The 16,033-nt window shown below is 37.1% G+C and overlaps 1 protein-coding gene across 1 annotated transcript; it reads left to right on the forward strand.

Annotated features, from left to right (window-relative positions):
- The first annotated feature begins 866 nt into the window (after window positions 1-866).
- LOC141338124 (double zinc ribbon and ankyrin repeat-containing protein 1-like) lies at window positions 867-12,394 on the forward strand. The gene is made up of 20 exons (XM_073843685.1): window positions 867-1,122; window positions 1,199-1,349; window positions 3,358-3,487; window positions 3,582-3,631; window positions 3,714-3,813; window positions 3,922-4,007; window positions 5,668-5,785; window positions 5,868-5,981; window positions 6,074-6,166; window positions 6,253-6,375; window positions 8,465-8,620; window positions 8,697-8,919; window positions 9,003-9,106; window positions 9,583-9,666; window positions 9,769-9,859; window positions 10,681-10,736; window positions 10,829-10,912; window positions 11,760-11,887; window positions 11,972-12,046; window positions 12,128-12,394. The coding sequence occupies exons 1-20, from the start codon at window positions 897-899 to the stop codon at window positions 12,297-12,299; spliced, it is 2,364 nt and encodes a 787-aa protein (XP_073699786.1). The 5' UTR covers window positions 867-896; the 3' UTR covers window positions 12,300-12,394.
- Window positions 12,395-16,033: the final 3,639 nt, after the last annotated feature.

Below are 16,033 nucleotides of genomic sequence, written 5' to 3' on the forward strand. Positions count from 1 at the left end.
GTTACACAGTGTCTTCTTTGTCTTTTTCATAAGCACAGAACATCCAAAACACAAATTTAAAAGCATTTAGAAAAAGCATTTTCTACACTTTCTTTCTATATTTTCTTTTTTTTCTATCTCTCTATCTATCTATTTTTTTCTTTTTCTTTATTTCTTTAGTTTTTTTTGTTTCTTTCCATATTTTCTTTCTATCTATCTTTTCTTTCTTTTCTATTTATCTATATTTTTCTTTCGTTCTATATTTTCTTTCTATCTACCTTTTCTTTCTTTTCTCTCTCTCTCTCTCTATCTATCAATTAGACTATTTTTTCTTTCTTTCTATCTTTTCTATCTATCTGGCTATCTCTCTCTATCTATCATCGATCTATTCTTTCTTTCTTTTTTCTTTCTTTCTTCTTACAAATCCTAAACTTTTGAATAGCAGTGTAACAGTTTCCAGCAAAAATTGTTTTCAACATTGATAACAACAAGAATTAGATTAAATATTCGAAAACACTGAGCTAATAAATCAATTTAGCATCCAATGAAACATTGCATATGTAAATAACCATTTACGTACATAATCTCATTTTATGTTCCATATTAGAAATAATAAATTGGGTTTAGAACAACATGAGTGCGAGTTAACACTGACAAATGAATCGGAGGATGAATTATCCCTTTAAATTTGAGGTCACAGGAATCCCACAGCTGTCATGCGCATGCGTACTACTCAGTTGCTATGGGATACGTGACGAACCAATAGCGCGTCCAGCTGTGTGTTGAGTGTATCATTACAGCGTCGTTGGATACAGCGCAGTGCTAGGAAATATCGTTTATGTTTCAATTTTTTGGATATTTTAATCTACACAATTACTCAAGACTGTAGAGTTTGTAAGCTCATATTTTCTCCTTTTATGCACTTTTTAAGCATGTGCCGAATGAAACAAATCGTTAATCATTTCTGTGTATTAATTAGTTATAATTTCCTCGTCGGTATTTTTCACTTATATTGCAGGTTGATCAGTGTAAAGATGACAGCAGGTTCAGTGGCAGCACCTCAGATCATTCCCATTCGCATACCGCCTCCAGGCAAAGCCAAGCATGAGATTGACTCCTGCACCCCCGTTGAGATCAAATCCGGTGAGTCAAGGCGGTTGTAACACAAGTTTCTTTTTGCTTGTTGGGCTTCGTCTGTTTCATAATGCATATTTCCCAGAATCCTCTGATGTGAGTGTCCTGTACACGCTGGACGGCAGTAAGCCGGAGATGGTGAAGAGGCCAGGTTTTGGTGACAGCACTCTGAAGTACACTGAACCTATTCGCTTACCTGTGGGGAAAGTTTCTGTGAGAGCCATGGCTGTCAGCATGTAGGTGCATTTTATAGTATGTTGTTTTCAAATAGGCTGGGTGTTTTTTCGATTACAGACATTATGCCCAACAGGTTGATTTTAGTTAAAACTGGCATGGAAACTTTACTTTATTATTATTATTATTTTTTTTTTACTTTTCTAAAATCTCATAGTTTTAGACTTGTTCCAAACCATCTGGAGCCCCTAAAAGGGCATGGGGATGAAATATTATTGCAACTTCTAATATTGGTTTCCTATTTTAATGTACTTTAAAATAAAATTTATTTCTGTGACACAGCGCTGAATTTTCATGAGCCATTTGGAACCTGTGATTCTTTTTTTTTTTTTTTGAGATGAAGAAACGGTAAAAAGAACAATATTTATTCAAAACAGAAATATTTTCTAACAATATAAGTCTTTAGTATATTTTTTTAAATCAGTTTAACACATCCTTGCTGAGTTTAAGTATTCATTTCTTTTTAAAAAAAAAAGGAAAGAAAAAAATTACTGACCCCAAACTATTGAATAGTAGTGTAACACAAAATTTATATTTTGAATAAACACTGTTCTTTTTAACTTTTTATTTGTCAAAGAATCCTAAAAAAGTATCACGTCTCAAAAAATATTAAGCAGCACAAACAAAATTATTACAAATTTTTTTTCTGTATTTTTGATTAAACATGACTTTATTATTATTTTTTTTTTTACTTTTCTAAAATCTCATAGTTTTATACTTGTTCCAAACCCTCTGGAGACCCTAAAAGGGCATGGTGATGAAATATTATTGCAATTTCTAATATTGGTTACTTTAAAATATAATTTATTTTTGTGACACAGTGCTGCATTTTCATGAGCCATTTGGAACCTGTGATACTTTTATCTTTGATGAATAAAACGTTTAAAAGAACAGTATTTATTCAAAATAGAAATCTTTTCTAACAATATAAGTCTTTAGTATCATTTTATACCAATTTAACACATCCTTGCTGAATTTAAGTGTTCTTTTTTTTTTCAAAAAAAAGAAAAAAAAAATTCTATTTTGAATAAACAATGTTCTTTTTAACTTTTTATTTGTCAAAGAATCCTGAAAAAAGTATTACGTCACAAAAATATTAAGCAGCCCAACTGTTTTCATCATTGATAATAAATCTGTATATTAGAATGATTTCTGAAGGATCACGTGACACTGAAGACTGAAGAAATGATGCTGAAAATTCAGCTTTGCTTCACAGGAATGAATAATATTTTAAAGTATATTAAAATAGAAAACTGTTATTTTAAATTGCAATAATATTTCACAAAATTAGCTTTTTTTCTGTATTTTTGATGAAATAAATGCAGCCTTGATGAACTTAACCATCAACACATCCCATTTTTTAATACTTAGATAATATTAATAATACGCAATAAATTTGAAATCATGAAATGTATATACTATATAAAAAAATAATATAATAAAACTATAAAATGGTTTTAAAAATTATTTAAATAAAGAGTAAAATAAACATTTTTGTACCTGTTTTTATTGTGAAAAATTGGTATAAACCATATATATATATTTTTATTATTATTTTTCCACCACAACCAATATTTTTACCACTAAAAAGGTTTTGTCAAGAGCTTGAGATTTAATATGAGACATAATGAAGAAAATAATCATGAAACATAACGAAATTAGGAAAATCATAGTAAATATCACTTGAGAACAGAATATTTTTATTGTGCATCATTTGCCGTTAAGTTATAATTTCATTCAGTTTTGTGTATTTTTATTCTAAATTTCTGAATGTCAAATTAAGACTTTTTCACTTTATTCCAAAAATGTAAAAAAAGACATTTCCATAACTAAACACTATTAAAGCCAATACATCATTTAAAATAAAGTCAATATTTTCCAAAAAAAAAAAAAAAAAAAAAAAAATCCCAGAATTCTCATTTGATACATGTACCTGTAATTGAAAAAACACCCAACAACAAATTTGTTTGTACTACAGACCAAATAAAAACCATTTGTAATTTAATGCAGCGATGGGCGTCAGAGTGCAGTCGTCACTAAGGTTTTCATAGTGGCACCGTCTCCTTCAGATGAGCAGAATCTGACTACAGCCAATGAGGATGACACTTTGACGAATGGCCAACCGATCAATGGCAAGAATGTCAGTTTTAAACCCATTCTGGTTTTAAAGTAATAATTTTACATGTATTTAAGAATATATTATACATATTACTTCATGTTGACTCCTTGAACAGGATTCATTAATGGATATGAATGCCGTTTCATCTAGTAAGTATTTAGATAAATAATTTGGTCATCAGTGTGTATTTGTCCTACACACACATACACCATCTTGACTGTCTTGTGCCAATTTTGTGCTCTTTTACGTCAGATAGTGAATCTCGCAGAGCTTTGAAAGGCCCTCGATTCCTTTCACAACGCCTCGGATCTATTTCATCTGCACAGCTGACGGCGCAAAACACACAAGTATTTATTAAAAACCCTCTCAAACACCCTCGCTATGATGGTGATCACTGTTATCTCAAACCATAAATAAAATGCATTATGTTTGTACTCCATTCACAATCCTACCAGAAACAGAGGGCAGATGTGGAAAGCCTGTTAAAAACTTTGACGAGCACTCAGATATCACGTATCCAGAGAGAGACCGATTTCCTTAGGTGAGGTGTACAGTCAAGCCTGAAATTATTCATACCCCTGGCAAATTCTGACTTACAGTAAACTTACTTTTATTCAACCAGCAAGTTTTTTTTGACCGGAAATAACACAAGCTTCTCCCAAAAGATAATAAGACGATGTACAAGAGGCATCATTGTGGAAAAAAATATTTCTCAGCTTTTAAAAAAGTGGGATGTCCAAAATTATTCATACCCTTTGCAAACTGTCACAGTCTATGGGAAAATTTAAAGTTCTATACCATTCCAAATAGTCCAAGCTGTTCTAAAGCATCCTAATTAGCCTGATTCATTGGGAACAGCTGTTTTAATCAACTCAACAGGTGAAAAACAGAAGCTCTCTGCTGTTGGTTTGTGGACAGTCATGGCTAAGACAAAGAAGCGCATTGTGGCTGCTCACAAGTGAGGAAAGGGCTATAAGACCACATCTTAATGTTTTGAAGTTTCGGTGCTACAGTGCAAAGTATTATAAAAAAAATACAAGATGTTCCGCACTGTGAAAAATCTCAGAGGATGTGGTCGGAAGCCAAAAGTGACACCTGTGCTGGCCAGGAGGATAGTGAGAGAGGTAAAAAAAGAATCTAAGGACCACCACCAAGGCCATCCTGATGAATCTGGGCTCTGCTGGTGGCAACATCTCAAAGCTGACAGTCCAACGTACACTGCACACCACTGGGTTCCACGGACGCAGACCAAGGAGGACAGCACTTCTCCAGATTAGGCCCACAAAAGCCTGTTTGGCCTTTGCAAATGCTCATCTGGACAAAGAAGAAGACTTCTTGTCTTCTGTGTTATGGTCAGATGAAACAAAAATGTAATTGTTTGGCCACAATGATGTAGCCTTCATTTGGCGGAAAAAAGGAGAAGCCTTCAACCCTAAGAACACCATCCCCACTGACAAACATGGTGGTGGGAACCTAATGTTTTGGGGGTGTTTTTCAGCCGGTGGACCAGGGAACCTAATCACAGTAAACGGCACCATGAAAAAGGAGCAATACATCAAAATCCTCAACAACAACAACATCAGGCAGTCTGCAGAGAAACTTGGCCTTGGTCACCAGTGGACATTTCAGCAGAACAACGACCCAAAACACACAGCAAAAGTGGTGAAGAAATGGTTAGCAGACAAAAACATTAATGCTTTGCAGTGGCCCAGCCAGAGTCCTGACTAAAATCCAATTGAGAATCTGTGGAGGGAGCTAAAGATCAGGGTGATGGCAAGGAGACCCTCCAACCTGAAAGAGTTGGAGCTCATCGCTAAAGATGATTGGGTAAAACTACCACCACCAAAGCTGTTCAGCAATTATAGGAAGCGTTTGATTGCTGTAATAGCCAATAAATGCTTATCTATTGATTATTGAGAAGGGTGTGAATAATTTTGGACATGCCACTTTTTGTTCAAATGTAAATAAAATATGAGTAATATTTTTTCCACAATGATGCCTCTTGTACATCATCTTATTATCGTTTGGGAGAAGCCTGTGTCATTTCCGGTCAAAAAAACTTGCTGGTTGGATAAAAGTAACTAAGTCAGAATTTGCCAGGGTATGAATAATTTTGGCCTTGACTGTATATGTTTCTGTTCAATATATTTATTATTTAAATGGATTTAGATCAATATTCAACTTTCTACATCTTTCTGAAGATGTCCAAAGTGCCTGAGTCATCGCCCTTCGGATCCTTTCGCCCGATTTTGCCTGCACTGTGGAGCGCCTGTGCCTCCAATACCTGGTCAAAGACTGCCCCCTACTGAAGGAGGACAGGTACAACACATTTTTCTACTTTAATTACAAAGTACAGTAATAATTTCACAATAATGTAAGTATTTGCTGCCCTTTCTCACAGATGGGTCTATGTGTGAATTGTCAAACCATGGTGCCTCTCAATACGACCACATGTGTGGTGTGCGAGTCTCCACTGACTCAACAACTTCAGCCGCAGGCTAGTCTGAGACTACAGGTAGATGTTCATGTAGTGGACCATTAAATCCACTTGTTGCACATTAAATGCACTAGTGATCAATTAACTATAGTTTATCCTTATTATTTTAGAATAAGCTCATCTGTCATTCGTGTGGGACTGGAAACCCTGCTCATATCACACACTGTGTCACTTGTGAATCCCAGCTGCTTCAGCAAACCACAGTAAGAGCCCCGACTGCCTTAGCCAATCCTAATCATAATTAGGGTTGTTATAGGACACCATTATAACCGTGTTTATCATTCCACAGCCGGTTTTGAGCGGACAGAGAGCTGCCCCTGTACCCAGCTCACAGGGCAAAATGGTCTCCTGCTCCAAGTGCAATAGAGTCAACCACTCGGATGCTCGATTCTGCGACTGGTGTGGGGCAAAGGTGACTAACCTGAACTGTTGAAGACTATTTCTGTTCATTTGTGTTGGCCTTTATATGTTAGCGGTGTGCTAATTTCATGTGCAACTTTTAACATCCGGTTCCGGTCTGAAAAAAGCAATCAAGCCTAACGTTCATCTTGGTGGTCATCAACAGGTCTTAAAGCGATAGTTCACCCAAAAATGAAAATTGCGTCATTAATTACTCACCCTCATGTTGTTCCAAACCCGTAAGACCTTTGTTCATCTTCAGAACACAAATTAGGATATTTTTTGACGAAATCCGAATTTCGTACCCTTTGCAAACTGTCACAGTCTGTGGGAAAATCCAAAGTTCTATACCATTCCAAATAGTCCAAGCTGTTCTAAAGCATCCTAATTAGCCTGATTCATTGGGAACAGCTGTTTTAATCAACTCAACAGGTGAAAAACAGAAGCTCTCTGCTGTTGGTTTGTGGGCAGTCATGGCTAAGACAAAGGAGCTCACTGAGCTCACAAATTGTGTCATTAATTATTCACCCTAATGCTGTTCCAAACCCGTAAGACCTTTGTTCATCTTCGGAACACAAATTAGGATATTTCTGATGAAATCCGAAAGCTTTAGAGGCTAAAATTTTTTTAGGAATCCATTTCATCAGGAATCTCTCATAAAGGGGAAGGATTCCGCAATTTGGTCACAGGGTTTCGGCACCTTGAACAACAGAAATTAGCTTCATCAGAATTTTTGCAGAAATTTCTCAAGTGTGACCGAACTTTTAAGTATTTTAAGTACTTACCCCCATGTCATCTAAGATGTACATGTCTTCCTTTCTTCATGATGGTAATTTTCTAAAAAAAAAAAAAAAAAATGTATACAGTTGAGGTCAAAAGTTTACACCCACTTTCAGAATCTGCAAAATGTTAATTATTTTACCAAAATGGTTAGCCAAATGGTCACCAAAATAGAGGGATCATACAAAATGCATGTTATTGTTTATTTAGTACTGACCTGAATAAGATATTTCACATAAAAGATGTTAACATATAGTCCACAAAAGAAAATAATAGTTGAATTTATAAAAATTACCCTGTTCAAAAATTTGCATCCCCTTGATTCTTAATACTGTGTTGTTGCCTGAATGATCCACAGCTGTGTTTTTTTGTGTAGTGATAATTGTTCATGAGTCCCTTGTTTGTCCTGAACAGTTAAACTGCCCGCTGTTCTTCAGAAAAATCCTTCAGGTCCCACAAATTCTTTGGTTTTTCAGCATTTTTGTGTATTTTAAACTGTTTTAGATCCATCTTTTCACACTGAGGACTACTGAAGGACTCATATGCAACTATTACAGAAGGTTCAAACACTCACTGATGCTCTAGAAGGAAAAATTATGCATTAAGAGCCAGGGGGTGAAAACTTTTGAACAGAATGAAGATGTGTACATTTTTTTTTTCATTTTTTTTTTTTTCATTTAGTACTGCCCTTCAGATGCTACAGAAGACAGTTACATGTTTCCCAGAAGACAAAATAAGTTAAATTTACCCTGATCTCCAAATTCAAAAAGTTTTATGTTTAATGCATCGTTTTTCCTTCTGGAGCTTCAGTGCACGTTTGAACCAAAATCCTACAGTCATTGTTGGAAAGGGTTCAAATATACAAAAATGCTGGAAAACGAAAGAATTTGTGGGACCTGAAGGACTTTTCTGAAGAACGACAGGCAGTTTAACTGTTCAGGACAAACAAGGGACTCATAAACAACAATCACTAAACAAACAAAAAAAAAAACACAGCTGTGGATCATTCAGGTAAAAACCCAGTATTAAGAATAAGGGATATAAACTTTTGAACAGGGTCATTTTTATAAATTCAACTATTGTTTTCTCTTGTGGACTATATGCAAACATCCTGTTTCAATAGGAAACACATCAATATAGGAATGAAACTTCATTGTCAAGCAGTTTCCTGTGTTCTTTATCTCTTTTTCAAGCTGTTTTGTCAAAAGTGACTGTATATGTGGTGTAAATTATAATATGAAGATTAAACCAAAATATCATTGCGTATATTTGGCAATATTTGTCTAAATTCCATAGCTGTGTAATTTTGTTTATATTTGCAGCCCGGCCACAAAGCCAGCTCTGTGACTTGCTCTAAGTGTGGAGCTAGTAGCCACCCTTATGCTAATTACTGCGGTAGCTGTGGTGTCTTCATGGACGGCCCACCCAGGATGCCCTCACATGTAAACCAAGGACAGGATGCACAGGAAGCTGATCAGGTACAATACACTGCCTGTTTAGTGCTCATTAAAAGCGTACAGTATTATACTGTCCACATCGCTCTCTCTCATATAGACTTCAGCCGCCTGGCAAGCAGTTACTGCACCTGAATCAACAACTGTGCCTCCAACTACGGGTTTGCGCATGTGCGCAGATGCACAGACGCAAACAGTGGGTCTGTTTTTCCCATCAACCACTGAACTAAATAAAAGGAGCCAACAGAGAGAGGCGGAGCTTAGCAGACAAGAGCAGATGAGTGATAGGAAACCCCTCCTCACTGCCATTAGTCCAGGCCGAGGTACTACAGTACACTTTTTTTTTTTTTTTTTCCAAATAAATAAGCACTTCTATAGATGTTTATGTGGTGTGTGTATGATTTAGGATACTGGAGGAAGCAGCTGGATCACATTTGCGCTCATCTGCGCAGTTACACTCAAAATAATACTGAGTTCAGAGCTCTGATTGGAGAACCTCGCCTGGGCAGAGTAAGAGCAGAACTTCCCAGATGAGTAATGAGTAAAAATTATGTTTGAATGCATGTTGTGAACATTTGTGACCCTGGACCACAAAACCAGTCTTAAGTAGCACGGGTATGTTTGTAGCAATAGGCAAAAATACATAGTATGGGTCAAAATGATCGATTTTATGACTTTCATGCCAAAAATCATTAGGATGTTAAGTAAAGATAATGTTCTATGAAGATATTTAGTAAACTTTCTACCGTAAATATATCAACATTTCATTTTTGATTAGTAATATGCATTGCTAAGAACTTCAGTTGGACACCTTTAAAGGCGATTTTCTCAATATTTAGATTTTTTTCCACCCTCAGATATCCTAACAAACCATACATCAATGGAAAGCTTACTTATTCAGCTTACAGATGATTTTTTTAAATTGACTCTTATGACTGGTTTTGTGGTCCTGGGTCACATTTTGTGTTTGTCAATCTGCCCTCTAGATGATCTCCGCTGTTATTCAGGAGGACAGTTATGAAGTCAGTTTGCGAATCAACTTCATCTCTGCCTCACCAGAGGGATCCAGGGTAAGACACACTCCTGAGAGTTTTTATATTGAGTCTAGACAGTCTCTCTCGAGCTTTGCATGTTTTTCAGTATGTGAGATCATGTATGTGTTGTTTTTCCAGTTGTCTTCTGCAGGCCAGCAGAGCAGATCTGTGGCATCAGAGAGTCAGAATCTCAGTGCTGTGACAGAAGGCAGAAATTCAGCTAGTCCGGGTACTAACACGTTTAAAATTCTAATATTTTCAATAAATAATAATCAGTGTATTATAAAGGGAACCCGGGTATAAAGACTTGTACGTCTTAATGTAATGTAAATGATGTATTGTACTGAAATATGCAGTAGAAAACCAATGAAAGATTTACGTTATTTCAGAAATCCACATCGTTTTTTACATATTATAGACTATAGGGTGACACCATTATTTCTCTGTGAGCTACTGGCGTCATCAGTTGCTACTTTTACCCCAACACAACTTTTTTGTTGTATCGAAGGGCAACAAGAGGCGATGTAAGTCTTTTCCTAGCGATAAGAAGAGGAGAAAAGAAGGGGAAGATGCCTGTGGATGAATAAAACTTCTTAAAGACCTGCGTCTTTGTTCTCTCCACTTTGGCCCTGATGCCTTTGAGGCTTTTAGTCGACCACAACTACTGAAAGAGCTTACAAATGGCAGAGACAAGAAACGCTAGATGCCATCCTGGCAGGATGTAAAGATGCTGACGCTTGTCTTGACGCCGCAGCCACAAAAATGAGTTTCTCAGCATGGATTTCATTCAACATCCAGGGGCGTTTAGACACTTTGTGGGGAAAATCGATGGTACGGCATTTGGTTTAAGCCTACGCTTATATCTATCGCCATCAGTAAGCTCGGTCAGTAGCTGTGGTCATCGTATCAGTATTTTATTTTCCAAATTGTGTTGCGGTAAAAATAGCAACAGGTAGCGCCAGTTGCTCACCGAGTGCAACCATTTCACATCAGCAAAATAATGATCACAGTGATGTTTATGACTATTTTCCTGTGTCATATTTTCGTCAGCCAACAAAAAGAAGCAGAAAAAGATCTCGAGCTCAGACGCCACAGAAAAGCAGCCGGTCTGTATTACATAAACGTACACTGACATAATCACCCTTTTTATTTGTAAGACAAAGAAACATTTCATTACTATTGCTAATGTCTTTCTCAGGAGTCTAAAGACAGTCTGCTTCTTAAGGAGTCGGGGCCTGAGGGGCGGGGGCGGATCTCAGCGGTGCAGCAGCTATTGGACGAGGTGAGGCTTAAGAACTAATCACAGTTTCAAAAACTCCAAAGCAACTTAAAGGGGAACTTTAGGTAAGCCTATAGGTGAGACCTCCGGTTTATTATCCGCTATAGGGGAATAGCGAGAACATGCAGTAAACGGTAAAACAGTTTCGACTACAAACAAGTTTGTTTGTAATTAAGATAATACATTAAAATAACATTGTAAGACACACCAATTTGCATATCAAGCAGCAAAACAAGCTGTTTTGTACAGCTAAAAATTGCTGGACGCGGATGAGACTGTTTGATGGATAAGACATTACCGTTTGGACAGGAGGCCAGCTCTTGGAAAAGTCCTGGTTGTTTCAAACTTCTTCTATTAAGGGTTCTGTGAACCTTCAATGCAGCAGATTTTATTCTGAACTCTTCCCCAGATGTGTGACTTGATGCAATCCTGTTTGTGAGCTCTACAGACACTTTTTTTTTTTATCTCAGGGATGGCTTTTTACTCAGATGTTAGAACTTTTGTTAAGACATGTGTGCCTTTCCAAATCATACCCAGTCAAGTGAATTTTGCCACAGGTTAACTTCACTCGAAGTTCGGTAACATTTACAGATTGTTCCAGATAAGGGTATGAATACTTATGCAATGGAATCATTTAAGTTTTTTATTTGTAATAAATTTGCAAAAATGTTAAAACCATGTTTTTTGCTTTGCCATTATGGTGTACGGAGTGTAGATTGATGCGGAAAAAAGTAATTTTAAGCAGTTTAACATAAGGCCGCAACATAAAATGTTAAAAATAAAAAACACAAAGGGGTATGAATACTTTTGCAAAACACTGTTTTTATAGAAGGTGTGTTTATCTCTGCAGGGTGCTGACCCAGCATGTTTAGGAAGTGATGGGCGTCCCGCTCTGATTGCTGCAGTGCTAAATGGGCATCATGATGTAATTCCCGTGCTAGTGCAGAGAGAAGCTGACGTTAATCAACCGTCTGGGCCGTGAGTTTGAAACAAGTTCCTTTCGATATGTTTAGTAACAATCTTGAGCCAGATTAACGCTTTTATCATCTGTGGTGGCCACAGGTTGAATAACACTGCACTGCATGAGGCAGCAGCTCTGGGAAATGAAGGTCTGAGGAGCGTTGAGATACTCCTGGGGTGAGTTTAACAAACATTAATGGTGGTAAAGTTAAGGCTTGTATTAAAAAATAATTATAATAATATCTCATTCTTGTGCAGGTGTAATGCGAGTATCAGAAAGCAGAACAATCGAGGCCTGACGGCGTATGATATTGCCGTGGCCGCCGGGAGCAGTTCTGTGGTCTCTCTGATGGCAGCTCACATGGGACAGGATCTGCTACAGCGCCACACCAAGGCCAGGAGCCCGTCTGGCCTGGATACCTTCTCCTGAGACAATCCACATTGCCACCAAACCAAATCTCATCAGTATCACTATATACAATACTTGAAGAGTTGATTAGGCCCTTCTTGAAAATTTCCACTTGATCTCACCAGCAAAACTGACATTTCAAAAGTGAAATTATTGCTTAATAAAGTGAGCTGAATAAGTAAAAGTGTGATTTCCTGGTTGTGACTGTGGACAAGAAATTTTGTATTGGTCAAATACATTTGATGCATTTAGTTATGAAAGCTCGTTTCCACCACAGGGTTAAAAGAAAGTAATTGCGACTTCTTATCTCTCTATAGAGTGTCTTCACAAGGTGTTATCAATCGTCCATATTGGCTGCAATGAACGTAAACAATGCCACTGAACCAAACGGAACTTGCAAATTTCGCTTATTATTGCTACTGAAAATGGTCAGTTATTGTCATGTTTTGGGCTGTTCTAATCAGTCAGACTGGGAAAAACATTTGGAGTACTATAGATTGTCAAAAGTTATAACAAATCAAGGAGAAGTGTGCAAAAAGTAGTTTGTGGTTGGCCAAACTGAACCAGGATTTCCAGAGCAAGAATCTTGACAACATTCGTGTTTGTTCTTATCATTTCCAGTCAGGTAAGTGAAATATTACGGTAATATCTTAATTAATACAGCTCGTTCGTATCTTTATCGCCTATTAACTTTAGTTTGTCAAATTATTGCGCCCTTTCCTGCTTACTAAGTCGGTCTCTATATGATTTAGCAGGTTCCACACGTCACTATTTTGCATTCAAAAAAGGGAAATTATTGTTATTAGGGTAACAATGTATAAAAAAATCTCCGCTGCTCAAAAAAAGCCCAGCTAAAACCAGCCTAGGCTGGTCGGCTGGTCTTAGCTGGTTTAGGCTGGAAGTAGCTGGTTTTAGCTGGTGGTTTCCCAGTCTGACCAGCTAAGACCAGCCTGCCCAGTCTGGAAAAGTGGCCAAAACCCCTCTAAAACCAGCCTGCTGACCAACTAAAACCAGTCAACCAGTCTAGGCTGGTTTTAGCTGTTTTTTTCACCAGGGTCATGCAGTTATCCGTTGGGCGACACTGCAAATCTGTATAAACAAACTTGAACTCGTTGTAAAATCTATGAGCCAATTTTTCACCCTCACACGAAATCCCAATCGGAATGACTGAATTTTGACCGCGAAAGTTTGCCGACCAACAGTAAATTTGTTGTTTACGTTTAAATTATACTCATAACAGTGAGATTTACATAGCGGTCCACACAATAATTAATTCCCTTACCTGAAGCTGCAACTTGGGAATCACTACTCAGGATTTTCCCTCGTCAAAACCTTCCTGTTTGTGTCGTTTTTTCTGTTTTCAGACCTTTTCTGCTTCGTTGGACGTACAGTACAGCGTCTTCCGTTGTTTCTGCTAGCAAATAACTAGTTGTTTAATTTCCGCTCTTTGCGTGACAAGCGAGGATTTCGACCATAGATATATATAGAATGACTAGATGTGTTATGTCGAGGTCTAGAGCGTCCGCACAGGTCGGCCATCTTACCACAGGCTGGCTTTCTGGCGTAATCAGTCGACCCTGAGGTAAACGGAGGTAAGATAAGTGACCTGCACAAACGTTAATACTCTTATCTCACTGCAATCTTGATGGATTTACAAACTGTTTGTTTTCTTACAAACATTATTAACGTGGTTATAATTCTGGATGCTTGAAGATGTTGAAATCGCAGCTTTTCTCCTCAAAAAAACAAAACAAAAAACGACTTAATCATGCAGTTTAGTTGTGTAACGTTATCACGGCTAGCTAACTGTTAGGTAACTTATCCTGAGGTAAAGTTAAGGTGAGTGATCTGCACAATTGTTAATAACATTACTTTTAACTCGCTGAAATCTTGACAGATTTACAAGCTTTGTTTTCTTACAAACGTTATTAACGTGGTTACAATTCTGGTGCTAATGCTTGAACATGTTGAAATTGCATCTTTTCTCCTCAAAAAACTGACCTTATCGTGCAGTTTAGTTGTGTATTACGTCTAGCTAGGCTACAAGCTACCCAGTAATTTGGGGCGAGGCAGAATTACGCTTTCTTTTCAATATAATACACACATTATAAACATGATTTAACTGAATTTACACAGCTGAATTACTGAAGTTATAGTAATGCTAACCCACTCTATTTCTTCCCCTCTTAACCTCACTTGTGAGGTAAACCTTTTCCAGTCATCAGCCATCCTTGTTTTTGATGTCCCACTGGCCCTCATCGCACCTGAAGTCCCAACCCAACGACTGCCCTACCATCTCTTGTTGCTGTCCCCTTGTCCAGACTTCCTGGCCTGCACAGCCTAGCGACCCACAACCTGCCAACCTATTCACTTGTCACTTCATCATCACTTATCAGGCCCAGCCAGATGAGGAACGGAACCAGCACCACTGGGACACCTTAGTTAATTTGCTAAATTTTTTAATGAAAATGTAAAAAAAAAAAAAAAAACCCTGAAAGTTAGGTATGTTTTGGTGCGGGGATGCTGGTTTTAGCTGGTTTATGCTGGTCCTTTGCTGGTTTATGCTGGTCCTTGACCAGCAACATGGCAGCATAAACCAGCAAAGGACCAGCATAAACCAGCATCCCAGCACCAAAACATACCTAACCAGCATATGCTGTTTTTTCAGCAGGGCTAACACCTCTGTCCAAACATTGATTTTAATAAATCTTCAAAAATCTTTGAAAAGTGCCTTTATAATGTTTAAAAAACTGGTTTACTACCATTTCATGTGTAAAAATAATTTTATTAACAATTTGGAAATATGGACTTTAGTTCTTTGTGCTGTGTCATAAGCCTTTTTCACAAAAATCGGAAATTACCTCAGCGCAGAGTTAAGTCAGTTTCGCTACAGGTCTGCGCCTATTATATTAATATGCTCTTGTCTCAAATAATGCCTTTTACCTTTTCTGTTTTCCAAGTTGTTGTTATATAATCAACAAAGAAACAACATTTTTACTTGTTTGTGATTTATATGGTCACTCGGACCGCTGACTCCTCAATATTATATGCGCAACAGCGCAAGCTATAGTTTCTATATTCCTAAACTCAATACAGCAATGTAATCCAGATCCAAATGGAATAAAGCCATTAATTGGAGTATTGTCTTGTTTAGTATTATATTATTTTATAATGTATATCCCTGGGCACATTATGCAATGTACATTTACACCGTAAAATGAATAATGCAAAGCAAGTAGAAAATACAAAATTACTTTAATAATAATAACAACATTAATAATTGTGAAAAAAAACTGACGTGAAGACTCATAATGCACAGCCAGCACCAAATAGACAGAACGGCAAAACTCAAAACTGTACTGTCTGTATTATAAGTGCTATCATTGATAATTAAATAAACAGTATTTGTGATGACCAGAAGCTGACACAAAGTTTTTGAAAAAATGTTTGCTATTTTTAGAGTAAAACCCCGGTATATATATCATAGTACCATACTATCTATTTTGTAAAAATAGACTTAGATTCCCGAATTTACGTATGTTAAGTACGGCCGCTGCTGTCACCGGAAAAACTTTTACCCTGCGAGCACCAATCCTGAAGCCAGAAACACGGAAGTGTGAAAAAGGCTAATTGTCATCACTGTACAAGGTGGGGATTTCAACATGCAGCGTTTCTTGATGTATATTAAGGGAAATCTTGTAGACTTAGTCCACCTATTCTAGAACATTATTCTATTTTTTAGAACATAAGATAAT

Source organism: Garra rufa, chromosome 7 (assembly GCF_049309525.1).
Source record: "Garra rufa chromosome 7, GarRuf1.0, whole genome shotgun sequence".
Lineage (NCBI taxonomy): Eukaryota > Metazoa > Chordata > Actinopteri > Cypriniformes > Cyprinidae > Garra > Garra rufa.

Coding starts and splice junctions, on each gene's coding strand:
- LOC141338124 (XM_073843685.1), top strand. CDS start 897: ATGCACTTTTTAAGCATGTGCCGAATGAAACAAATCGTTAATCATTTC. Junction 5,982..6,073: donor AGGCTAGTCTGAGACTACAG/GTAGATGTTCAT, acceptor TTATTATTTTAG/AATAAGCTCATCTGTCATTC. Junction 8,621..8,696: donor ATGCACAGGAAGCTGATCAG/GTACAATACACT, acceptor TCTCTCATATAG/ACTTCAGCCGCCTGGCAAGC.